General features: G+C 40.4%; 1 protein-coding gene across 1 annotated transcript; it reads left to right on the top strand.

Moving 5' to 3' along the window:
- Positions 1–130: 130 nt before the first annotated feature.
- Positions 131–23,292, top strand: wsb1 (WD repeat and SOCS box containing 1). Its single transcript, XM_085479070.1, has 9 exons — positions 131–538; positions 2,498–2,666; positions 9,123–9,406; positions 14,748–14,879; positions 16,091–16,191; positions 18,123–18,295; positions 20,261–20,374; positions 21,073–21,180; positions 21,388–23,292. Exons 1-9 carry the CDS (start codon positions 499–501, stop codon positions 21,548–21,550), a joined length of 1,284 nt encoding a protein of 427 aa, XP_085335196.1. The 5' UTR covers positions 131–498; the 3' UTR covers positions 21,551–23,292.
- Positions 23,293–27,450: the final 4,158 nt, after the last annotated feature.

Here is a 27,450-nt window from a genome sequence, read left to right as displayed (position 1 = left end):
TACGGATGCGCCATTTTGTTAGTTGCCGACAACGTCAAATGACTGGATGCGCAGGACACGTCAGACAAAAAGGGGGGGGGGGGGTGTAGGGGGGGGGCTAAATTGCCATGGCAACTGTGCTGACGTAGAATGAAACCCCTCCCACGGTGTTATTCAGCCTTTGTACCGTTCAGTTGGCAGCCATTGTATTTTTACGGATCGTAAGAAATCTAAAGCGTAGCGAGTCATATAGTTTTTAACGCGACGTGTTAAAACACTACCAATATAATTATAGATTCAAAGATAACGTCTACTGCCGAAGTACTCAAGTAAAAAGACGCGCCAAACGAAGATTGTATTTTCCACCCCAGACGTGAAGCTTGGCGGAGGGATTTAACCGAATTTAGCATACGTTTTTAACGAAAAATTCGCTGTATAAATCCGCACCCAGATTTCTGTCAAACATCTTTGTTTCATAGTGCGTGTCCGACTTTTTCTTAGGTCTGTGCCCTTATTTAGATGGCAAGCTTCCCAGACTCTGTGAACGAAAATGATTTAGGTAAGTAAAACATTTTACATGTATTGTTTTTGTGAATGCAGGTGAGAACGCTGAACGATGTCCTGGTATTTTAGTCTTAGTGCTTTTTTATCTAATGCCAAACTGTAAAACTTTCTTTGTTTCCACCAGACTATGTGGACTTTCAAAACATTGTTACTAAATAAGATGTCGAATTAGTGGCTACTTAGCTTAAACCGGTAAAGCAAAGTTTAATTAAGTTAAGAGATGTCGTTTATTTGTCAGTGTTTCTTGGGTTTATATACGTATGTATCCCTGCTGTTATATTAGCTCAGTGCGGTTTGTTATTTTGATGCATATCCACGATAAAAACCATTTTATACGTTAGTGCAGCGTTTCCCTGTTGCTGGTTTGCTGATACAAACAGTGGCCGAGAGCCATTCTTCCTACAACAGCGAGAACCATAGCCGCCCAGGGATGTACGTGCGTGCTTGCACGCCAACGTTGCATGGCTAATAAACCGAGCTCGTAGCTTTAGCATGTTAACTGTATTACTTTTATTTATTGCTTATTTATTAGCTATAACCGTAGTTAGGTACTAAACGTCTTATTTAATCCTAAAATCAGAATTGATAAACGTCAGCCCCATGTAGGCCTTTAGTGGTTTACTTAATGCACGTACCTTCACACATTCTTATCTTAATGACCTTGTAGTACCATATCACCCTATTAGAGCGCTCCGCTCTCGCTCTGCAGGCCTACTTGTTGTTCCTAGAGTATTTAAAAGTAGAATGGGAGGGAGAGCCTTCAGTTTTCAGGCCCCTCTTCTGTGGAACCAGCTTCCAGTTTGGATTCGGGAGACAGACACTATCTCTACTTTTAAGATTAGGCTTAAAACTTTCCTTTTTTCTAAAGCATATAGTTAGGGCTGGACCAGGTGACCCTGAATCCTCCCTTTGTTATGCTGCAATAGATGTAGGCTGCCGGGGGATTCCCATGATGCATTGAGTTTTTCCTTTCCAGTCACCTTTCTCACTCACTATGTATTAATAGACCTCTCTGCATTGAATCATATCTGTTATTAACCTCTGTCTCTCTTCCACAGCATGTCTTTATCCTGTCTTCCTTCTCTCACCCCAACCGGTCGCAGCAGATGGCCGCCCCTCCCTGAGCCTGGTTCTGCCGGAGGTTTCTTCCTGTTAAAAGGGAGTTTTTCCTTCCCACTGTCGCCAAAGTGCTTGCTCATAGGGGGTCATATGATTGTTGGGTTTTTCTCTGTATCTATGAAGCGCCTTGAGGCGACTTTTGTTGTGATTTGGCGCTATATAAATAAAATTGAATTGAATTGAATTGAATTGAATTCTTGCACACAAAAAGACAACCTTCATAACTGTATAGACGTTGTCGGAGTTATATTTATCTACTCACTCATGTAAACAATGCAGTATTTGTTTTATTGTTGCTGTTATTTTACTTGTTGCAAAAATGTGTTGACATTAACTTATATATTGGTCTTACCAAGTAACCCCGATATATATACACACCTGAACACAAAGCACAACGATTCCATTTTGTGCGCTATGTGAAGAATGCAGTTATGAAACTGCCAGTATGTTGTGTATCCGGAATTTAAGACGTAAGTTAACCAAAGGTTACTTTGCCACGTAGACTTTGATATCCTGTAGAAATGGACTTGAAAAAAGTAAATTTCCAAACGTAAAAAGTTAATAGTGGATCTGCAGAGGTTAATTGTAGACAGTTCATATATCAGCGTATAGCCCATTATAGCTGAGAGAATATAACTATGTCTCCCCCCCCTCCCCCGTTGTACAATGGTATGGTTTGCACATTAGCCAATCAGGTATCTGCACCAGTGAACAAACTGTGTCTGTGCCAGATAAAGAAGTTAGTTTCATGTGCATTATTTGGGCTGAAAAATGACGCACATTCAGTTTGTTACAGAATGTAGCTGAAAAAAAGTTATGTTATTGCTTTTTCCAGGTAAGGCAAAGTTCATTGGCGAACTCCTGGTGCCTGTTGCTCCCTTTGACCAGAAGTCTGGGCGTGAAGCTTGGACAGTGGCCTTTGCACCCAATGGTTCCTACTTTGCTTGGTCTCAGGGGCATCGCATTGTCAGGCTTATCCCTTGGACAAAATGCCTGAACAGCTTGTAAGTTTCTTTTGGTTTGTTTCCCTTCATGTCTTTTTCTCTTTATTTTCTTAAAGCACCAAGCACTTTTTATATCACTATCATAACTACCTTGGTAGTATGTTTGCCTGTTTTTTATAGTAATAGAGTACATGTTTTCTGTGTTGTTGTTTTGCTTCTTAGATAAACCCCCAACTAATTATAAAAATCTTCAAATTTATGGAAAAAAAAAATGAGACACTGAGGCTTTTAGGATAATTAATTTAATTATTTTTTGATTGGATTACAATTAAATTTTTGTGCTATCTCATACAACAGAGCATTTACCATTGCTGGGGCTGCTTTTGGGGGGCGCATGATTTAATTTTGACATTCATACAGAAGCAGCAGGAATGAGAATCGGCACCTCCAAGTCTGAGGCCATGGTCCTCAGCCAGAAAAGAGTGGGTCAGGGATAAGTTGCTGCCCCAAGTGGAGGAGTTCAAGTATCTCATGGTCTTATTCGAGAGGGGAGGGATAGATCAACAGACAGATTGCGGCTTCGGCTACGTGATGCGGACGCTGTACTGTCCGTTGTACATTGCGTATACAAGGAGGGGCTCACAGTTACAGCTGCTCCTCCTCCATGTTGAAAACTGCTTTTAGGTAACAAATGGCTGGTGTTGTGGAAATGTGCAAATTCTTGAGATTAACAGCCAGCTGAATTTGGTCATTAGTATTACATTGGTGCATGAGCTGCTGTTCTGTGTTGCAGGATGGAGAGCAGAATGAGTTTTACATGATTACATACACGTAAAACTCTGCATGCTTTCTAGCTGTTTAATTGTCTTCTGAATCAGTCTCTGCCAACCTCAAGCTAAAAGATCAGATGCATTTGTCAGTGCCAAGAACACGTGGTTTGAATTACCAGCTCACTCTCTGCTTAATGGTGTGTTTTTCCGCTTACCAGGGTCTTGTGACTCTGAGCCACATGTTGAAGTTATCTTTAGAAAGAAGTGCCTGTTGTTCCTGGCCATCAGGGCTGTGGCTGGTTGGGCCCCAGTGACATTAAAGGAAAAGAAGGACAGCAGCCCCTTGTGACAATGGTGTGATAACACTTGATTTTCTATCTGGAACTGATTGTAAGTAGGCAGTCACCCAGAGGTTGAGGGTGCTGCACACTGAATTACTGTGCAACTACTTGCAATTTCAATTGAGAGGTAATTGTACAGGTTGCTTGATGAGAGGCAACCCGTTGCCAGCTAATCTTAGTTGGACTTGTACAGACTGCAGACAATCTTGGACAGATTGGCAAATGTTTGCAAATAATTGCTGGCAAATGTATACATGAAGACAGATTGCAGTGCATTGGCATTTAGAGTTGGTCTGTACCATCAAATAATAAAATGCGCAAATGTGGCAGGCATTTTACTTCAAACATAATTACATTTTAAAGCAGAGAAGAACAACTTGTTTTGTGTTAGATACATATAAGTTAGTTACTGCTAGAATTGTTTATTTATTAAGAATGATGTTGAAATGTTGTCAGAGCGAGTGTGACACTATTGGCAGTAGTGGATGGCTCAAAACTGCAAGCATGGTGCCAAAACTTTGGCTCTGTTATGTAATTTTTTTCATGCAGTCTTTAGAGCAGTGGTTCTTAACCTGGGTTCGGTGAATCAGTCTCAGGGGTTCGGCAGAGCCTCCACCGTGACATGCACCGCTCATTTTGTGCACCAATAAAAAACATATCTTTGTCTTGAATTTGAAAAAAATCATATTTTATTTTTCACTAAAGAGGGGTTCAGTGAATGCGCATATGAAACTGGTGGGGTTCGGTACCGCCAACAAGGTTAAGAACCACTGCTTTAGAGCCAAGCCCCACATAGTCCTGCTCTACAGCAATATTGGTGTTTTATTAAAACAGCTGAGCTGAACTAAACTTAATGGCGCTTCAGAGGCAGTGAAGAGGAGACTTCAAATGCAAGATGCATACAATAATGTATCATGTTTTCCTTTTTACAGAGCAGATTCCAGTGTTTCAGGCTTTTAGTCACATTTCTGCAGAGATGGTACACAGTGAAAACTGTCTTTTGGTAAAATTCATATTTCTTTCTGTCTTCAGTAGGTTGAATTACATACCACATGCATGGGTGGAAATTAGCTCCTGCCACTGGCCAAATGGGGGTAAATTTATGGATGGGCTTGTAAATTGGAAGAATGCACAAGCCTTCGTGGTGGGTTTAAATTTGAACAGAAAAAACTATGTTCAGTTTACACTCCTGACCTGTCGTGGGCAGCGTGGGTTGCTGCTAGTCTGCTCTAAATGCCTTTATTAGAAGAAAGAGCAAAACTCAATGTGGTGTTGCATTTTTGTGGCAGATGCAAAATTTTCTCCAGGAACATTTTCCATTTCCACCCTTGACCACATGGCTTTCAAAATGCAGTTATTAATGGGACTGTTAATTTTGGGTACTTGTTAATTAAATTAATCAGTGTAATATTTCCAGTCTCATGCTTTTGCTCTTCAGACACTCAAACAGTCAAACAGAACAATAAAAAAAAACAAAAAAAACAAAACAGAAATAAGTCCTGCATCCACTTGGTGCCATTTTACCAGATATACCACTTTAATATGAAATTATGCAGTAACAAAAAAATTCTTTATTTAATGAGAGAATCAATATTATAAATATTATATTAACAAAATAGATTCCTAAGAAGTCTTTAATGACATTCTATTTTCTGCTTTCCAACAGAGTGTTGTGTGCAGTTTGTGCATACAGGCAAAGAGGAATTTTGTTCCACATCACATTTTGAATTGGAGTTAATAAATATGTGACATGTTTTACAGAATTGTGGAGTTTAAATTAATAGTAATACACTTTATTTGTAAATGCTTTTCAAGATACCTCACAAGTTCTATTACTCTGCTATTAATGATGCAGTGAAAGACAGGTTAGGGTCTCAAAATGGAATTCCAAAAATTCTATCTAGTTTTGGAAATGACAAGGATGCAGTAGTGTGACTGCATTGGTTACATGTAGGATCTCTTTGAACTTTTGATAACTTGTCATTAGATCAATGAAGACTATGTACAAGTTTAAACTGTTTTACAGAACATCTAAGTCACCCTGAAGAAATGCATAACCTCATGATTTTTGATTTTTTGCCAAATTGAGTCGGTTTGCTATTTGTTTTGAAAATATTTGAAACCACTCAGCTGATGTGTATTGAGTAAAGTATAGATTGTACTTGTAATCTATAGATTCTGGAACATGCGCTTCAACTGGTCTGGTAGCTCTGATCTTTACACAAACTTTATTTTTGTTGGGTTTTATCATATAGGGTGTGACCATGTAGGATCCTCGACACGTGGCGAGTAACTTTGAGCTAAAAGAAGTGTGTAATACAAGAGCTTTCTCCGGTTGAAAATTGTCTGAGACTAGCCTCTCTATTCTACAGGCGCTGCTGATGTTCTTGAGCCTAGAGCACATTTTCTCAGTTAACCTACCCAGTGTGTATTGGTTTGCTCTCAAGTCCAGAATGTACTGAATTTCATTCTTAGCAGGGTTTGGCCCTTCCTCACAGCTTTCTTTATTTAGGTCCAACACCCCATGTGGCTTCCTGCTGAGCAGAAATTCAAAGAGAGACAATCCCATGGAGTCCTAGGGAACTCTGGCAGTGTAAACAACATAGGGTCCAGCCAGTGGTTCCAATTGCATTCATCCTCTTATATGATCTTACGAATCATGGATTTCAAAGGCTTATTCAGCTGCTCCACCAACCCGTCTGTCTGAAGGTGGTAGATGCCTGAACAGATTTAATGGCCAGTAATTCGTACACCTCTTTAGGTGTCCTAGACATAAACAATGTGCCCTGGTCAGTTGGTATCTCTTTCGGCATCCCAACTCAAGAGATGACCTGAAACTGTGCATGTACTACACTCTTTGCAAGACAAGTGTGCTGTGGCACTGCAAAGGTGCTTTTGGAACGGCCAGCTGGTTCACCAGCTCCACCTTCATTGGAGCTAATTGCTGGAGCTGGCAGGGTCTCCCATGAAAGCCCTGCCATTTCCTCCTCCCCCCAGAGTCCATGTCGAACGATCTCATGTCACCGCTGAGCTCAGCACAGACCTGTGTCCCTACCAGCTGAGAACACACCCCTACACACTGCCCTATTAGCATACTGAAACCATGCCAGTTCATTCTCATATTCAATAGGTGCATGCTGCCCGTATCATTTAGCCTCTAAGTTTTGCCCATATATAAAATTTCCACTGGTACCATAGGATATTTATGAACCATAGCCTGTTGTATAACCCTTTAGCACCTTGCCAGTATGCAGTAAGTCTCTCTTGGGTCGGGGGAGGGAGTCGGAGGGTTGAACTCTGTGTCAAATACTGAGCTTCAGTAAAGATTCAAGTTGCAGTTATTTATGTCCTATCACCTTAAATCTTCACTCAAAGACAAGTATCTTTGACAGTGTATATATAGATGTATCATATATAAGAGACAAATATTGTTCTTTCAGTATGTTGGCATTATTACATTTTGCTCAATGCTTACATATATGTGGAAAAAGCAAATGTACGAGCTGTGATAACTGTTTCTGATGAAATGAAGAGTAGACTGATATATTAAATATTTGTTTATTGGGTGAGAAAATCAGATCATGTCATAACTGCTGTAAGTCATACAGAACAGATATCAGAGCCTTAAACAGGCTGACTTCTGCTAAATGGGTCAAACTGGGCAGAAAGTCTACAAACACATAACATCCTTATAGAATATGATGTAACATTATAGATCAACTTACCTCAGAATATAATAATAATAATAATAATAATAATAATAATAATAATAATAATAATAATAGATTGGATTGGATTTATATAGTGCTTTTCAAGGCACCCAAAGCGCTTTACAATGCCACTATTCATTCACTCTCGTATTCACACACTGGTGGAATGCGAGGAGTGAAGGAGGATTTAGTGTTTGTGTTATTACGAGTGCTAAACAAGAAGAGTTCCCAGATGGTACAGTGGACACATGTGTGACTGCTGTGATTGAAGCATCTTTCTTTCAGCTTAACGAGTGAACCGTCAGGTCGTTCAAACACACGTTAAAGTCCGTTTGGCTCAACACCACCGAACAGAGGCAGCAATATAACATAGCTAACATTAACAGTGCAGTGAATCCTGCTTGTGCTGTAATATTCAGGACTGCAAAACTGTTGTGTTTGTGGATGTATGACTGACTTTAATTATCCATAAAATCATCACATTCTCTATAAGATTAAGGTCGACTATTGAACGGCGTATATTTTAAAGTAAAGGCTTTAAAACCAAGTTAGTACAAACATCACTAATGTCACATAACTTTGCCGACATGTGGCCAACAGTAATGTTTTGTTCTTCGTTATTAAACATTTGCACATAAATAAGTGACATAATATTCAGTACTTACTTTTAAAAGTTTACTCTTTGGGCGCCCCTCTTCCGCCGTTTTTTTCCAGCAAAATTATCCACACACACTGCCGCGCTATGCATTCTGGGATATGTTGGGCCACGAAGTCTACACCGCCACATCCTCAAAATTCAGGGAAATAAAGGACTAATTTGAGGCTGCATTTCGAGCAGCCTTTGAATTGGGGCAGCCTTCGTCGCGTCGCTGTGACGTAATCGGCCTTAAAATGCGGCCTTTGAGGCTGCAGACCCTGAATTGGGATACAGCCTAGGTTAGTTGGAGAAAGTGGCTGTTGCTCTGCTTCCACCAGCCGCCGTGGCAACGGATGTAGCAGCCCCAGCGACTCACATTTGCCGGGCCACTAGATGGCCCCTGCCAGGGCTACCGCTGTGTCCAATCTGGTGGGCCGGTGGCAGCAGACACACTGGGTGGTGCCTACCGGAAGCTCCACCACCAACTACTCCAGGACAACCAGCTCCATCAGTTGAGCCAAGCCAAGGAAATTCAGGCCTCCTTTTTTACCCTGTGTAAATTTTTGGGATGGTTTTACACCGAGATAAACAAACTGGACTGGTCCCTGCTTATAGATGAACTATACAAAAAGGGAGTGTGTCACCTGTTTTTGTTAAGGAAACTAAGATCTCTTGACATCTGCAGTAGATTGCTGCAGTCAATCTTTCCTTTAAAAACTGGGCCTCATGTATACCCAAGAGCAATTGCCTCCATCCCGCCATCAAATCATGACTGCTACACATGTGATACGTCACACTGTGCTCATGGACACATGGTCACTACTGACTGTTGTATGGATTTAAATAAAACATCATAGCAAGGAATTTGCATCAATGGTTTCTCATAATCAAGTTATTAGAGTTAGTCTGAATCACTGCAGCTGTACTGGAAACATCTACCAAAGTTAGGCTACATGTTTTAGACTTGTATTAGCTTTTTACCTTTCCTTTCTTTGACCATGTTCCATAATTGACATCCTTCTTTCTCCACTCTTTTTTTTTTTTTTTTTTTGCTGTAGTTCAGTGGACCATGGAGAAGAGGATACCAATGCCTTGAGCCCTCGGCATTTGTCTCGTCAGAGCAGCAATGGTGGTCAAGTAGTCCCAGCAGCAGGCCAGCCACCAGAACACACCATAGATTGTGGTGATATTGTCTGGGGATTGGCCTTTGGTTCCTCAGTACCAGAAAAGCACAGCCGCTGTGTCAACATTGAGTGGCATCGCTTCAAGTTTGGACAGGATCAGTTGCTCCTGGCAACAGGCCTCAACAATGGTCGCATCAAGATTTGGGATGTTTACACTGGTGAGAACACATCATCATTAATTAGAAGTAGCTCTCTTCAGCTTCACCAGTTGATAATCATGTTAGATACTTGAATCTATGAAATATAAACCCAACTCTGCAAATGTTGAACATTTTATTTTCCATAGGAAATATATCAAAGGTGTAAACTGAGAGACCGTGCCATTTGAAGAAAACAAATGTTGTCATTTTGAATTTAATGGCAGCAACACATTAAAAAAAGTCAGGTCATGGTTACAACTGTACAAGTCCCTTCTTTTGACAGCTCATAAACATCTGGAAACTGAGGCGACCAGTTGGTGGACTTTTGGGAGAGGATTGTTGTCTCATTTTTGTCTAATACAGGATTCTCTCCACTCAATATTCCTGCATCTTTGACTTATTTTTTTTATTTCTTGATATGCATGATTAGTTTTTAGATAGCCAAAGATCTGGACTCCAGGCAGGCCAGTTCAGCACTTGGTCTCTTCTCCTTACAAACCCATGCTGTTTTAATAGCTTTAACATATCGTCCAATGCTATGAATTCATATTATGAAAGGGAAATCAAGAAAACAGCTGCTTCAGCCACAGTCAAGCCTAGTACACCAGTCAATGAAGATAAACCTGCAGTGCAAATAGTACAGACTGAAAGCAACATATCTGCAATGATCCTGCCAGGAACGGAAATTGAAAGTGAGCCACAAGCTCAAACGGTCATCACAATGCAATTTCACAATGTGGATCCTCCATCGCCCAGGTCAATTCCTACAGCGGCAGAAGGACGGTCGGAGGACATTTGTACCATTTTACAAAGACAAAATGAAATAACTGCAACCCTTGTTCAGCATCAGTGTGCATCGTCATTACCATCCAGGAAAATACCTGTATTCGATGGTGATCCTCTTCAGTACATCTTTCATTAATGCGTTTGAACAAGGAGTGGAAGAAAAGGCCAATAAGAGGGACTGCTTGTATTATTTGGAGCAGTTTACAACAGGACAGCCGAGAGAGCTGGTACGCAGTTGTCAACATATGGCTGCAGGACAAGGCTATATACAAGCAAAGCAACTGCTCAAAGAACACTTCGGAAATGAATATAAAATTGCAACTGCTTACATTGACAAGGCGTTATCTTGGCCTGCAATTAAAAATGAAGATGTGAAATCATTGCAAGCATATTCTCTTTTCTTACGTGGGAGTTGTAATGTCATGGAAACATTGCAACATATGCAGGAACTGGACATGCCAGTGAACATGAAAATCATTTTGTGCAAGTTGCCATATAAAATGAGAGAGAAATGGAGAGCGTTCGCATATGATATATTGGAAACCTCTAAACACAGAGCTCGGTTTGAAGATTTGGTTGCATTTATTGAAAAGCAGGTGAAAATTCTTTCAGATCCTTTGTTTGGGGACATTCAGAATGTAACGTCAACAAGCCCTGTCTCAAAGGTTGACAACAGACTGAAGTCACAACCAAGCAAACAAATTAAAGGGAACAGCTTTGCTGCTACAGCCACACCCATGAACATGAATAAAACCTACAGCACGGAAAGGCTGATTACTACAACAAGCCATGACTTTACAGTAAAGCCATCTTGTGTCTGCTGTACTCAACGACACACACTGGAGGAGTGTCAACAGTTTCAGCGGAAGAAGCACAGAGACAAAATGCTTTTTCTAAAGGAGAAAGGGCTGTGTTTTGGTTGCTTAGGTGCTGGGCACACAAGCAAGGACTGTGCTAAGCGTTTGATATGTAGAACGTGTGGTAAAGGTCATCCCACTGTCCTCCATATTGATAACGATGGTGTAAGTCCTGAATGCTATGGAGAGCCCTCCTCTTCAAAGAATGTAAAAACTTGTGGTCATACAGGGGCCGGAAGAGAAAGCGGTTTGCTTTCCATTCTGCCAGTTCAAATAAAGTCTGTTAAAGGTAGTCATGTCATACAGACATGCTTTTTTAGATCCTGGCAGTTCAGCTAGCTTCTGTTCAGAACACCTCATGCAAAAGCTAAATCTTGTGGGCAAAAGAACTCACTTCCTGTTACAAACAATGGGTCAAGAAAAGGTCGTCTCTGCCCACTCACTTACTGGTCTTGAAGTTTCTGGTTTAGGCAGCAATGCCTTCTATGAACTTCCAGAAATCCTAACACAGGAAAGGATGCCTGTCACCACGGATAACTTTGTAAAGGAGGAAGATCTGATCAGGTGGCCATATCTGTCAAAGGTTAAAATTCCCCACATAACGGCTAATGTGGACCTGTTGATTGGATGCAACACTCCCAAGTTATTGGAACCATGGGAGGTCATTCATAGCCAGGGGAATGGCCCATATGCTATAAGAACAGCATTGGGTTGGGTCATAAATGGGCCCATGGAAGATGGTAAAAGCAACTTGGACAGCGAGCACCCACCAACAGTTGTAAATAGGATATCTGTTTGTAAGCTGGAGGAGATGTTGAAAAGTCAATATAACTATGACTTTAATGAAAGGGTTACAGAGGAAAAGGGTTTGTCAAGGGAGGACCTTAAGTTCATGAAGATCATGGAAAAATCTGCAACAATGGAAGATGGACACTACTGTTTGAAGTTACCTTTTAAAAAGGATAACATAAAGATGCCAAACAATTTCTCCATAGTTAAACAAAGATTGCAAAGTCTACAACGAAAACTTCTCAAGAATGAACAGTTGCATAAAGAATATAAAAACTTTATGGACGAGATGATAAGTAATGGATATGCAGAGCAAATACCTTCACAGCAGCTGTCTTGCGAAAATGGAAAGAAGTGGTACATTCCTCATCACGCAGTTTACCATCCCAGAAAACGATCCATAAGAATTGTATTTGACTGTGGGGCATCATTCCAGGGGACATCATTAAACAAGCAGCTCTTACAAGGTCCTAATCTCACAAGCACATTGCTTGGGGTTTTGCTTAGATTTCGACAGGATCCAGTCGCATTTATGGGTGACATAAAGGCAATGTTTTATCAAGTTAAAGTTGCCAAAGAGGACAGAGACTTTCTGCGTTTTTTATGGTGGCCAGATGGAGATCTGAGCAAGGACATAATTGAGTTTCGCATGACTGTTCATCTGTTCGGTGCAGTATCTTCCCCGAGCTGCGCCAGTTTCGCTTTGAGAAAAACGGCTGAGGACAATAAAACTGAATTCCTAGACAAGGTATGTGAAACGCTGAAAGAGAACTTCTATGTGGACGACTGTTTAAAGAGTGTGGCCTCCACCTCAGATGCTGTCGATTTGGTCAAGGATCTTTCAGCACTCTGTCAAAGGGGAGGATTTACACTGACCAAGTGGGTCAGTAACAATCGCACCCTGTTGCAAAGTATCTCTGAGGAGCAAAGGGCTAAAGACTTGAAAGAATTAAATCTTGACAGAGACAAACTTCCGGTAGAAAGAGCTCTGGGCTTGCAGTGGTGCGTGGAAACTGATACATTCAACTTCAAAATGGATATCCCTCAAAAATCCTGTACTAGGCGTGGAATGTTATCAATATCAAGTTCCATTTACGATCCATTGGGGTGTCTTGCACCAGTCCTGCTGCCTGCCAAAGGAATGCAGCAGGAGCTTTGCAAAAGGAAACTGGGATGGGATGAACCAATACCCCAAACCATGTTGCAAAAGTGGAAAAGTTGGCTCAGTGATTTGCAAATGCTTTCCCATTTCAAGGTTAAAAGTGTGTTACTTATGTTTATTTATGTGAATGTATAGGTCTAAAGTAGACTGTATTAGTGGCTCCTTATTTTCTTTGTGATTAGAATTGCCATGTCTGATAGCCATTTCAATTAGGGGCCGGGGTGTAGGAGCCATTCTTGGGTTAATACCTTATGTGGTCACTAGAGGTCACCTTTTTCTGTTTTGATTATGTAATGTAAAGGTATTTAAGGTAGACGCACGTAATCGGCGTCAGGTGTGTCATTAAGAAGGCAAACAGTTTGTGAACGTTGCGCTGTTATGCTAAGTCGATACAGAATAAAGACCAAAAAGGACAAGATACATACTGCTGGATTTATTGGACTGTGAACTTAATTCATGCATACCAGTGACATCGCGTCACCCCCGTTAACGACCACCTCAGTGGCTTCAAGCGTAGGCTTAGCCTCTACAGTTACCTTGATGAAGTATACTATGCCTTTCCTGGAAAAGATGTTTTCTAGATGGAAGCGTATATCTGTATATCTGTAATATACTTACATATCTATACTATTGCTAATATATATTGTAATATATCTATATCACTAAAGCACTTCTGGATGGATGCAAACTGCATTTCGTTGCCCTGTACCTGTGCATGTGCAATGACAATAAAGTTGAATTCTATTCTATTCTATTCTATATTGGGACCTGATGAATGTACAAACAAAGAATTACCAGATTTTTTTTTTTTTTTTTTTTTTTTACCTGATTTTTGTTTCTGAGAAAAATGAACCCGAAATGTGATGTCCACATATGTGGACGCCAGGTCCTAGGAGGCTAATGGTTGTTCCAGATGAGCAAGTTGCCAATTCCATAGGCACTAGTGTGCCCCCATACCGTCAGAAAACCGATCTCTGATAACCAGCCAGATGGTCCCTGGGGCACACAATGTTGCCAATTAAGCTAATTAATTTGTTTAATGTTTCTCTAGCTGTTTCCTTGTAGTACCACTAATTTTCCTGTCCCTTGTGATAACCCCATCCCAGTTTCATCAATGCTGCAATTAAAATTTCTCTGTATTATTATAGGATTTTTACCTTAGAGTTTAAAATGCCGTGAAACAACAGTCCTTTAGAGACTTTTTAAAAATATATATTTTCTTTTTGGTATTTGGTTTGTAGATTGGGAAGATATACAAATATGTGACCAATTTAAAGCTGGAGATGGAGCTACAGTTCTATAGTTCGGCTTTGCAGTGAACGAACAAAATTTCTAAAAGTATTTAATGTGTGGCTTCTGTGGAATTATAGATGTCGGATTTTGTTCTTAATTTTAAAAAAAAAAATTGAAAAAAAGAAAAAAAAATGTCTCTTTGGAGGCACCGTGAGAAATCAGCAGTCTCTCCATCCCACCCAACCCCTAGGGCTAAATGCTCCAAAAGAAAGTCTAGTTGAGGGTTGTTCCTCAAGTTAACACCTTATGTCCTTGATTATGCCTGTCTTTCAGGTACCATTATTATCTGCAACACAAGTGTATTTTTTCTTAATTTTCAGTTGGCAATTAAAATCAGTTTTTCGTTCATTTTTAACCTTGTGGTTTTCGTCCCTGAAACAAACAAAGCTGGAGCTTTAGAACTGAAATTGTGTTGTTGCCTGTGAAGACTGACATTTCTTTTAATCTACTTTCTTTGGTTTGCTTTCTGTAGGAAAACTGTTGCTGAATCTGATGGATCATACAGATGTAGTACGAGACTTAACTTTTGCTCCTGATGGCAGTCTGATGCTGGTGTCAGCATCCAGAGATAAGACCCTTCGTGTATGGGATCTCAAAGATGATGGTAAGTGGATGAGCTGTTTTTGACTTTAAAAACCAACCTTATTCTTTGCTTTTCGTTCCAGTGCAAAGAAGTAATAGCCTCATTTCTTAACTGAGACCATGCTGTTCACAGTTGAAATATAAGGCCCCTGGTCTTTAAAACCAGAAAAGCAAACAGTGTTTACAGTTACACTAAGTTCACAATGAAGAAGTGAAGTGATAAGTCCCTATTATTATTATTATTATTATTATTATTATTATTATTATTATTATTAATGTTGAGAAAATGCAACCTGACGAACACAAGAGTCTTAGTTCCATTTATTACCCAGATGCTGCTTCAAGCTTAATTTATGTCAAATAATGCGTCTGTTTGCATTCATCATACTGCTGTTTAGATAGTTAGCAGAGCAGACATCCTGACACACAAAGTCCTGCAGTTTTCCAAAATCCTAGCTGCACATGACTGGATACATATGACCTCTGTGTCTGGTTATTGGTTGACAAGTGGGCCAGAATAAGAAAGGAAAGCGATAACAGAGTTCACTAGGAATGGAAGAATTGCAAAAAGCAAAACTAGCTGCAGTAAGCACTTTCCATTGTTTTTAACACTCTGTTTCACATCAGCAATTTGTATGTTGTAACTTCGCTCTCCTCTGCAGCTTGCTGGCAGACCAACAATAGCACAAGCAAGCGTGACCCATAGACCAGTTGTACCACAAACTTTGTAAACTGCCTCTATCTGACAATGGAGCTCTTTGAAGGCCCAACCCCAGAACGCTACCCATGCTGAACCATGAATTTCACTTAAAACACTAACCACATGCTGCCTTGAGAGTATTTGCAGATCATGGGAACCTTAGATGCAACACCAGAACCCTGAATCCTTCCATACATTGTGTCAGTTAAAAATGTTAATGCAACTAAGTAATATCGCAAAATAAAAGAGCAGTGTAAATAAGTGTTGTGAAAAGACCAATTGCTTACTTTTTAGTAGATGAGTAGCAGCAATTTTAGCAAATATGCAGCTAACACTTAACTCTTAACACGGCAGTGGTTCAAAAATATATTGACCAGTTATTTCTAATCACGATCTTCACGGGAAACTAAATATCCTGGTTAAATATTGATTAAATAAAACAATATAAACATGATCAAAATGTAAGACTGGCATATAGGTTGTGACAGAAATGTTGCACTCAGAGTAATGAGCCCGGTCATTTTCTCTTGTAGGTAATATGGTGAAGGTTTTGAGGGGCCATCAGAACTGGGTGTACTGCAGCTCCTTCTCCCCTGACTCTTCCATTCTGTGCTCGGTTGGTGCAGGAAAGTCGGTGCGTAAACAAGTTCCTTTGTACTCATTTTTATGAGTGTCCTAGCTAATCTTTGTGCAGTTGCTTGTGATCAGTTATGCTCAATCAAACCTCAATTAGACCCCATAACCTCTTTGTCTACCTTTAATATAAACTGTGCTCGGTGTCAACAGTCAAGTGCTTGGATCTAGATTCTGTTTGGCTTTTGTATGCTGTGAAAAAGGGATTTTGTTCTGAAGTATGCATGAAGTATGAAGAAGACAATTGTTTTTATGAATGTTATATAGCTGAAGTTAATCTTTTAGTATGGACATGGAAGTGGGAGAGGCAAAACAAAAAAACCTCTTTAATACTGGGGAATGTTTAACTTAAACATAAATTGCCCCAAAAATACTTTTTTCATTTTTAAAAAATTCGAAATCATTGTAAATCATTTACAAGTCAAACATGTTGCTGAATAGCAATTCCATGGACTGGCCAGCTTTGGCTAACCTTATGCATAGTATCACAAACCTAGATTACTCTTAACGTGGTGATAGTTTTGTTAGGTTTTATGTCCCTACAGTGTGTGTCTTGCTCTCCTTGTCACAGGTGGTGGTAAAACTCAGTGTGTGATTGGTTTTGAAAGGAGCGCTGCGCTGACATTTTGAGCAGCTGGTAAACCACGGACGCACAGTGCGCAATGCCCAAAGGCCTGGCCAGGGGCAGCCTGGCATCCTGACCTGCAAGGTCATTCTGTACGTAGGTGCTGCTCCGTGTCTGTCTACTTCTGCTGTCGCGGTTGCTCTATTTACTTTATTAATTGTAGTTTTAAAACTGTCATGTAAATGGTGGCCCTATGCTCCACCCCCCACCCAAACACACATGCACTGCCATCGCTAAACAAATAAAAGGGAGCAGCAATACTTTATGCTCTTTCTTTTTTTCTTTTTTTTTTACCTCAACCTTTCTGCCATCATTTCAGGAATTCAGCTGTGAAAAATGTTGTTTCTTTTAACTGAAAAATGACGACAAAAAAAGAAAAGAACCCATACAGAAAGATTAAACAGTAGTATTAGATTGCAAGCTGTATTTTTTATAGACCATTAAATAAGGTTTTAACGACCAGCATCATTTATAGTTTCCTATAATTAGTCAGTGGCAGGCCCTAAAAGTTTCATACTCGTACAGTCCTGTGATAAATGCCACAAATCAAAGACATTATTAATAAACATTCTGACCATGGCTGACATTAAAAGAAAAAGGCTTATGCAGATTGTCACTTTTTGCGTGTGTGTGTGTGTGTGTGCCTGTATGTTCGTGTCTGTTTGTGTGTGCGGGCACGCGCGAATCGCATGTGCGTGCATATGTGTACTCTGCCAGAGGTATCGATCCTTTGGCCATAAATATTCTTTTCTCTTGCAGTCTCTCTTCGTAGGCTTCTGCCGGAGATGCGAGCCTATTGTAAACACAGTGAACTAAATCTCTGAAAGGGGAAACCAGTGGAGTAACTTTATGTTACCTTAAGTTACTACTTGTTTTATTTTCTCTTTTTTGTGTAGACTTTTTTTTTATTAAAATAGTGTACATTTAGCTCATTTACTGATGTAATGAAAGATGTATGAATGTAAATTCTAATGTAGAAGCTTTACAGTTATATAAATGTTTGTTATTTTTATTGTCATTGTAGGAAAGTGTTCTTATTGGCATAGTGTTGATGATGTGTAGCACACTGCACGTTAGCAAGGCTCTGCTATTTATTTTTTCTGCCTGGTTTAAGGTTACAAAGCATTATAGTGACACTGAGCATAATTTGAGCATAACTATTTTTCTGATTTAATTCCTTTTAATTTAATTAATTTAATTTCTAGTTGATTTTTGTGCATCTAGTGATAATTAGTGTAAGATAACACATCTATAGTCATACAGTCTAAATCATTCCATGGGCTATAACGTGTCATTCTTTATTGCAGGTGTTCCTATGGAACATGGATAAGTTCACGCTGATCCGAAAGTTGGAGGGACATCACCATGATGTGGTGTCTTGTGAGTTTTCGCCAGATGGAGCATTGTTAGCTACCGCCTCTTATGACACCCGAGTGATTGTCTGGGACCACCATAAGGCCACAATCCTCCTGGAACTGGGGTAAGAAGAAATCCAAACAACACAGATATTCAATATTATGTTAGTACACATTTGTTTGGTAAACAAAATGTTGCTCGTTTGAGCGGCAGCCCTAAGTAAACTAAAATAAATCTCCTTTAAAGAAAGTGTTCCAAAAGTCCCCCATTGGCTTTGCCTAACTCGTTTCCTTGACGTTGAGGTTTAATTGAGGTCAAGGAAATGTGAGATAAGGACTTGGGGAAAAGAGAAGAGGAGTGCGCTGAGAATCCGAACGGCTTTACACTAGTCTCCTTAAGAATGTAATGCCGAGTGTTCGCTGTGTTGAATCTACTGAGACATGATTATTCACCACTAGGTTTTATGCAAGTTATTTAAATGACAACTGCACTTTTAAAGCAAAAGGAAGTTTTAGGGACATATTTACTAACATCTGCTGCAGCCCAAAGCTGCCTTTTGACTGGGTTTACTAAAGAGGCGCAGTTTGAGTTTTGTGGGGGAGATGTGATCGGCACATGTATGTTAGGACTTTCTGTGGATGACTGAGTTGTGATCCCAGTGCCAATACTTTGGTTCTGTCCTAAAACTCTTCATTCAGTCCTCACACTGAGTATTGACAAGTGAGCCCCACTTATTGCTCCTCAATAATGCTGCTTTTTTAAAGCAGAAGCAGAAATTAATTAAACTGAGCTGTCTTTTTCTCAGCAGTGCACAAACAGCAAGCAACTTCTCTTTCCTGACTCTGTAGCGAATAAAAGTGAAATGTTTGTGAAAACACAGCTATCAATGAATATGTGTAAATGTGTTATATTAATGCCTGAATGTTGCTATGTGCTATGAAAATGTGATCTGTACATTTGCACATGTAGCACAATAACTTGTGATCTGACATATTTCAGGTGGAATAGTTATAATAATGCCGTTTCCTCTGGATAAATCCTGCACCCCACCTAGATTTCAATTCTCAGAACCCTTTGCACAGTGCCAAGGGATTTCTATCAGTTATCCATTATATCAAAAGCATATTTATTCTCCTGTAGCCTTTTCTCATTTAGCTGAATTGGCTCACTGGGAACAGGCTGCATTTTTGTAAATAAATTCTAGTGCTTTGTTAGATCACCCTGTGATTGCGGGATCACAATAACTTCTTGATCTTTAATTCTTTTATTTTGTGCAAACATGATTTATGCTTTCTCAAGAAACCTAGCATGTTTAGAAATGATATGTTGAAAAGTCCTTGCTTGCTGAAAAGGGAATTGGGAAAATTTGAGAATTTTGACAAACTTTAAATTTCATAAGAGGACTAATAATTTCGTCTTCATCTGTAGTACAGCAAGAAAAAATTATTTTGGTAGTCGACTGATCTGCCTTGATTTAGTCGGTGATTAATTCAACAACTCTCATCTCCGCTTCCTGTGGGCAAACCTGTCCTGCTTCAGTCTGCCCAACTGAATGTCACTCTGTTGTCTCGTCCCACAGCAAATTACAATAATGACCTAGGAAACGTATGAATCTCAAAAATGCATTTATTTTTGACATGCTCTGGAGTGAGCAGCAGAGGCCTGCATAAGGAAATCTTTGATTTTTTTTATTTTATTTATTTATTTATTTATTTTTTAAATTATATACACTGCACTATATGTAGTACTGGGTTGATTGTCTGTTATATGTAGCACCATGGTCTTGAAGGAATGCTGTCTCGCTTCACTGTTTACTGCACCACTGCACATGGTTGAAATGAAAATTTCAAAAAGAAGCCACCTACTGCATGTCAGTCACTGATTTCTTTCCCCAGCTTCCTATCTTCTGTCCACTGTTCAAACACAATGAAACCCATAAATATGCTTTATAAAAAGCTATAACGATGTGATGTACAATGAAAATTTTTAAATTATGACTTTTTTCATTCCAAACGGCGAGTTTTAAAATTTGAATCCAAAAAGCTCTATTACTGATGCTCTATGAACTTCTGCTTTTGTCTTCTCCCAGCCACCTCTTCCCCCCTCCTTCACCCATTTTTGCAGGAGGAGCAAATGACCGCTGGGTTCGCTCTGTGAGCTTCTGCCCTGATGGCCGACACATTGCCAGTGTTACAGATGACAGGTAATATTAATATAATTTAATGTATGTGTGTATGTTTTTATTTATTCTTAAAATCTGTTTGTTTTGTTTTTCACTGTTTTTGTCTGGTGAATGATTTAAAGACAAAGAAGGCGAGAAACAAGAGAATGATCTTTTTTTTTTATGCATCAGCAAGACCAGTTTCAGCAGCATATAAGCAAGTGGTCTATTTACAATACTTTAGAACACAAAACTAGAGTGAGCCATGACAAACCCACATGTGTTTGTCTTTGGGCCTCTCGAGAGTATGTTTGTACAGTCAACTGGAGCATAGCAGAAAAGCTTGTCTGGTGCAGTTTGTGCTCTCTCTTCAACACTCATGTCTTCTTGGAAGTTTCAGAAGCAGAGCTACTGTTGGTCTCTTTGGCTTGTCCTGGGTTACATGACTGTAACAAGGTGGCTATCAATTACTCTGACTGCTAACTGTCCAAGCACTGAATTGCTGGGAAAGTGTTGAGAGGAAGCTTCACAACGTTCCCACATTATTATTCAGAGTGTTGGAGAAAAATGGGAAGATTGAAAGGTTTAAGACAAATGTGTTAACCAGTCAGAAGTACAGGAAACTATTTGGCTTGGTCACTGGTCAGATATTGGTCTGGTGGTAGCAAAATTTTTGCAGTTTAGGTTGTGACAATTTTATTTATTTATTTATTTATTTATTTTTGTTTCTCTCTACATAGGCTGGTTCGCTTCTGGAGCATTGAGGAAAGGGCTCCTCTGGCGATTGCCTCTGTCTCTAATGGCCTCTGCTGTGCCTTCTCTGCTCAAGGAAGTGTCCTTGCTGCTGGGTAAGATGCCACAACATGTTGACGATGCTCTGTTAACACACACACACACACATTTGAAGTTAAACTACACCTGGGCACATCCTGACTTTCGATAAGGAAGCCTCATCATTTTTTCCCTCAGCTTCCTTGCACCACCTTACTACATTTAGAGCTCTCTGAAATATTAGCTCAGTTTTCTGTTTTTTCTCCTTTTGATTTATGTTTTAGGACTCGTGATGGTAGCGTGCACTTCTGGGAGTGTCCACGTAGCATTGCCAGTCTGCAGCACATGTGCAGAATGGCTCTCCGTCGAGTGATGAGCACCCAGCAGGTGGAGGCGCTGGCCATTCCTGCACTCCTCTGTGACTACCTAACCTACAAAGTCATTTAATCCTTGGCATTGGCTGATCTGACTGCATTTGTATTGGCAACATACTGAAAAACCATTGAAACACTTTTTTTCTGAACAGCTTTTCATAAAACTCTGAACAATCTAAGAAGATCGGGACAGGAAGAAGAAAAGTTTGTTTTTCTGAAAGCCCAGGGCCATGTCTTCGCCAGAGCCCATCACTACCTTATCTTGTACATATTTATTTTTGTAAGTGCTTTTGTAAATGAGTGTACAGGGCCCAGCACATCACCCATTCCTGTTAGGTCAATACTGCCAGGTCTCCTCCTCTGTATCAGTGTGGTTATCAGTAATTTTCGGCTGCTCTTCCATCTGCCTCCAGCTGTCCACCTGCATTATTATTAAGCTCTGCATTAGTTCCACAGACCTGGAATAGGTATTGCATTTAACACAGGCTTTGCAGTGGGGCTTGCTTTTAATGTTAGGTTTTCTTTTCTGCTTTGGTGCGGGAACTAAAGGGAAAAGGTATGGGATGCAGGGTCTTGAGGCCCATTATTTACATCTTATCAATACTAAGGAAATAATGATGCAGACATGGTCTCTTTGGAGGTTTTTCAAATTTTTCTGAAACAGTATTTACACTACCATGGTATACTCGCTCACTGAAAAACTTGTAGCAGCTTTTATTTCTGATGAAAGGACAGCATTTGTCAGTAAAAGATGCTAGCTATCAAGCTAGAGCCTGATGAATAGGGTATCCACCATCTTGGTAGTCATCCCTTGGCAAGAAATTGAATGACTCTTAATATTTCTGTCCAAGTCAAGAGATGCCGTTTGGGTAAACTGCAAATATTCTGCTAATTTTTCCTCAAACTTGCAGGTGTAACGTACTCACACCCACCCTAGTATGTTTACAGTATGGTTAATTTTTTCAGTGCCCTGCCTGAGGGTGTTACAGAGACCAGTGTTAGATAAAGCACCTCTGCTTCTTAACTATTTGTATTTGAACATACAGAATCTGACAGAACCTTGTGTGTAAACACATGATTCTGTCTTTTGTCCATAAACATATCAAAATTGTGACCTTTATTTTCTCCTTTTTATATCTACTTCTTGTGTTGAAGATTTGTATTTTATTAATTTGTTCTTGTTCTCCTTAAAACAGCTGCACATCTTTGTGTGTGTGTGTGGGTTTTTTTTTTTTTTTTTGTGTGTGTGTGTGGCTCAAATGTAGACTGTTTGTGCTTATGGACTCTGTTTATAGAAACTACAGTAAGCAGTCTTTGCAACCTGGAATAATCCAAAGTAATTAAAATCAATCAACTGCCATTCTGGGCCATGTGGTTGTCAGACCTTCATACTCACTGAACTTGGACAGATGCTGAGTTTTTAGAAACTTCTTGATCATCTTATTGTTTTTAGTTTGTCTGTGAGAAGAGATGGGAGCTCCAGGTGTTTTGTAGGAGGGTGGATGGAGCAGGTGTCAATCATTTGTGGCAATAAGTTCTCTGACAGTGCTAATGCCAAAGTTGTGTCCTTTCATTAGTGTGGAAATGGTAGAGGTTGTTATCATTTCTGATAGTGTTAATTGTGTGAGTGGGATTTAGAATCGTTATGGGTTGGCATTACATGATGTTCATATAGCTGTTACCATTGTGATTAGAGAAATACATTCCTGCCTCAGATGGAGTATAAAGTGGTAAATATTTCCAAAATACATGAATGTATTAATTTCCTGCGATCTTTTTTTAAAATTTTCAATAAAGGTGTTTTTTGACACTTTGTACTGGTGGTTATTATTTCAAGAATCCATCCATCTGCAGCTTTCTATACTTTCATGATTTTATGAATCTGAATCTTTCATGAGTCTGCCAGCATAAGCAAAGGATACAATAGTGCCACAGTCAAAATCACCACTGCCATCGAGGATTATTTCATCTTTAATGTCAGAAATGGCATTTACTTGTATGGTAATTTGATTTTTGTCCTTCTCTTCTTATTAGCTTTATCAGGTTTGCAAGGGCTTCTGTAGTTTATCACCACACTGCCCTGCAGCCCAATCATACACATCCCCGAGCATGAATTCAGAAGACCTGTCCTGTCTGCTCCCAAACAGAGAGGGCATAAAACTGAAATCCAGTGCACTCATCATATTAAGTGGAAATAACTAATATTAAGTTTCAGTAAGCAATTCAACTGGTTTAGTTGAAAAATGAAATCATGACAAGTTCTGTGTGATGTCTGCTTGTTCTGGACATGACCATGTCCTGACCATTTCTCCTGGCTGTCATCCCAAAAGCTCTCTGAAAGAAGTTTTATACCATGGGTTTCTGTTGTTATGTTGTTGTACATGAGGCTAGCTAATTCTAGCTTATAAGGATGGCCCAACAGTGACCCTGGAGCCAACTGGCCACGGTGTAGGAAGACCTGCCTTCTCCCCTCCCCACTTTTGAGTATTAAAGGTGGCCTATTGGGTGTGATTAGAGTATGTGAGAGTATATGCTGTAAATAATCAGTGCCACTGTGAAATCTAGAGTGCTATTAAAATTGAGGGGACAACTGTGACATAAGCGCACGACTGCAGGTTAGTAGTGCTCATCCACACTTTGTCCCAAAAACATCAGTGTCTAAAGGTGAGAGGCAGACAGCAGTAAAGAGGTGATTGGGACTGGCTCCACCCAGAGTTTGTGGGTAACATACCTGCCCCCGACTGGACTGGACATTCCGATATAGGCCAACTGACTCCACAGTGTGGAGCATACAAGGAGGAACACGAGGGTTCCAGGTCCCACACTTGGACTCATGCAGAAAAGGCCAGTCGCCGGGCTTGGGGACAGCATCCGCCACCACAATCTGTGAAATTAAAGTACAGTGAAATTCCCTGTGCAGTGGGTGTATATGTTTCAGTCTGTAAGGTTCATTTGGAACATCTTTTGCGCTGGAGAGTGTGTTTTATGGAGAGGTTTATATTTTATATGTTCTAAGTTGGGGTTTTATGTCATGGTCCTGGGTCACTTGACCCAGTGTTTTCATGAGTTCTCGTGTTTTCATGTCATGTTGTATTATGGGTTATGTTCATTTAGTTAGTCTTGGGTTGATCTTTGCCTTTTTTGACCAATAAAAATATGATTGCTTGACACATTGACGGTGGTAGGGCCTTTGAGGTGAAAGATTCCTTAAATACTGACAATTGGAATGATGGGAGAGGCGTGAGTTTCTCAAAATGGGCTCATTGAGTGCAGCACGGATAAGATCTTGGAGAGGCTACGGCTGCTGTGAATACTCAGAATAAGATCTCTGACTGCAGACTGGATACATCTCGGAAGGGCTAGCTCGGAATAAGATCTCTGGGCGCAAATTGGATGACATCTCGGGGAGGCACACTGCCGTGGGTTCTCAGAAATCGGCTCCTTGAGCACAAGAAATGACAACATCACAGAACGCAAGTATGACGAATCGCGGCTCTCCAACGGGAGATTGAGAGACCAATGTTGGACTGTAGAACTGCTTTGAAATTCATGTGAGCTGTTCGCACTAAAGTAAAAAGCACCATCACTTCATGCGGATACCCCTTGGTGCCAGCGGCGGTCTCGAGGCTGGAGCCGAAAAACAACTCCCTGATACTTAGCCTGGCAGGGGCGAAGGACACTGTTTCAGCTGAACTATGGACACGCACACACTTACACTGATAAGCACACACTCATCCCCCTCCCTTTCCAAACGTCTTCGATGCTTGTTTCCTGCGGGGGAACACGGCGGGTCTGTGTGCCGCGCTGGAATGGTAGCGCTGTGCAGGGCGGCTGCTGTGTTCACTTCGTATTACTCCTCACCCCCCACCCAATCCTGTGGCTTGTCATGTCTTTCACAAAGTTGTGCTGTGGACATTTATGTGCTTTTTGTGCAGAGGAGTTTTTTTGTTCCCTGTTCTCGTGCTGTCCTACCATGGAAGCACAGCATGAGTAGAGGTCTCTTTTTTTCCTCTTGTACTTTCCAATTGTTGTGTACATTTCAGTGTTTTTCTGTAATGCTACCGATCTCCGACTTGTATCGCCATGTAATGTCTGTGTTGTGTGTGTAAGGTCGGGGGGGTGTCCCATTTCACTGCAGGGCAACCTGCATGTGGCGAATAAAGCATTGATTGATTGATTGATTGATTGATTGATAGCGAAGGGGAAGCTGATCAGAAAACTTTTTAGAAAAATTGGCTGAAAAGCCATCCGGGCCATGCTTTCCTACTTGCCTGTTTCTGATTGCTGATGTTATTTCCATAGTTGTCAGAGCTTTCTCAAACTCATTAAAATGATTAACACTGATAGAAGGGATTTGCAGAAATCTAAAAAAATAAATAAAAATGTTTTAGCTCATCAATGCCTGCAGGTGAGTCAGAGCTGTACAGATTTGATTTGTAAAAATCAAAAAAGCAGGAATTCATTTCTGCATTATCAGTATGTTGTACCCCCATCTCATCAAGTATGTTTTATGGACTCAGTAGAAGAAGGAATACATCCTGGAAGTAGGATTACAAAATTGCCAGCTATCAACCATACCATAATTTTCAAGTAGTAGATAGTAGACTGGGCAGATTTTGACAGGGGCGCCCTTGCCAAGGAGCTCCGATCTGGTGGAGAAAGCAATTTGGAATTTGCATCACCCTTGATTATAAGATTATGTGTTGATATATTTGACAAATTTGAAAATAAATTGTTGAAAAATATTGGGTCATTCCAGTTCGGGAGCTAGCCATTCTGCGTACATATGGAATATGTAATAGTGTGGAGAGGTTGTCATTCCTTTTAGAAATAAATAATGAAATTGTTTTTTAAAATAATGACGCATTACATCTCCAGTTATTGTCTCTTCTTTGATGCTCCAAACCTTTGCAGATTTGATAAAATAGCCTCACACAGTTTCTACATTCCTCTTTTTCACCAGTGACATCAAAGCAAGAGCCTGTTATTTTGTATTATAAAAGAATTGATTTGAATGGAAATCTGGTACTTTTAAACCTGCTGTATTTCACATAAAAGTAGTTACTGTGTTTGATAGTTGTGCTAATATTGCTATCACTACCTCCACTGCAGAGATTCAAAGAGTTAAGAACTTCCATAAAATGGCATCCACGGGGCAGTCGTCAGTCTCCTAAAACTCAAACCAATCATAATACTTGTCTCCACATTAGAGTAAAAATAAATACAGAATGTAAAGAATCAATATTCAGACATAAAAAAAATACATAAAAACTTTTTGGCACAACACCAGGACAGGACCAACATAACCTGCTGCACCAAAAATCACTGAACCTCAACCCCGATGGACGGTGATGATACCATGGTTCAGTTTCATTACCACTGGAATTCCAGTGGCTTCTCCAGATCTGTCTCAAGATTCCTGGATTGTCCTAGGAGAAAAAACAGAAGTCCCAGCCACACCTCTACAAACTGAATTGGCCCAGCTGATGGTTGGACTATAGTTAGTAAAGGTAAGGATAGTGGCAGGCATTGAGTGAGTTCTTCATTGGATCCGCTGCAGTTTGCTTACCAGCCTGGCATTGGGGTGGAGGACGCCATCATCTACTTCCTGCACTGAACTCTGACTCACCTGGAGAAGCCTGGAAGCACTGTGAGGATCATGTTCTTTGATTTCTCCAGTGCTTTCAACACCATCCAACCACGACTTCTGAGGGACAAGCTGGAGCTATCAGCTCCAGCTATCCATGTCCCAGTGGATACTGGACTACCTCACAGGACGCCCACAGTATGTGAGGATACAGGGCTGTGTCTCTGATACGCTGGTCTGCAGCACGGGGGCCCCACAGGGAACTGTGCTGGCACCGTTCCTCTTCACCCTCTTTGGCAGAGTACAGACAGTGGACTCTGGACTTTGTGGACTGGTGCCAGCAGAACCTCCTGCTGATCAATGCTGGGAAAACCAAGGAGTTGGTG

Source organism: Copadichromis virginalis, linkage group LG14, assembly GCF_057382275.1.
Source record: "Copadichromis virginalis isolate Kocher_CV1m ecotype Utaka linkage group LG14, C_Virginalis_male_GT1.1, whole genome shotgun sequence".
NCBI classification, from domain to species: Eukaryota; Metazoa; Chordata; class Actinopteri; order Cichliformes; family Cichlidae; genus Copadichromis; species Copadichromis virginalis.
The sequence above is the reverse complement of the archived record's forward strand: the minus strand, read 5'-3'. Positions and strand labels throughout refer to the sequence as shown.

What these genes read in the sequence shown, in the direction of transcription:
- wsb1 (XM_085479070.1), top strand. Translation starts at nt 499, where the DNA reads ATGGCAAGCTTCCCAGACTCTGTGAACGAAAATGATTTAG. An exon ending in TGTGAACGAAAATGATTTAG is followed by an intron (nt 539 to 2,497) that starts GTAAGTAAAACA and finishes TGCTTTTTCCAG; the next exon opens with GTAAGGCAAAGTTCATTGGC. An exon ending in ACAATCCTCCTGGAACTGGG is followed by an intron (nt 18,296 to 20,260) that starts GTAAGAAGAAAT and finishes GTCTTCTCCCAG; the next exon opens with CCACCTCTTCCCCCCTCCTT.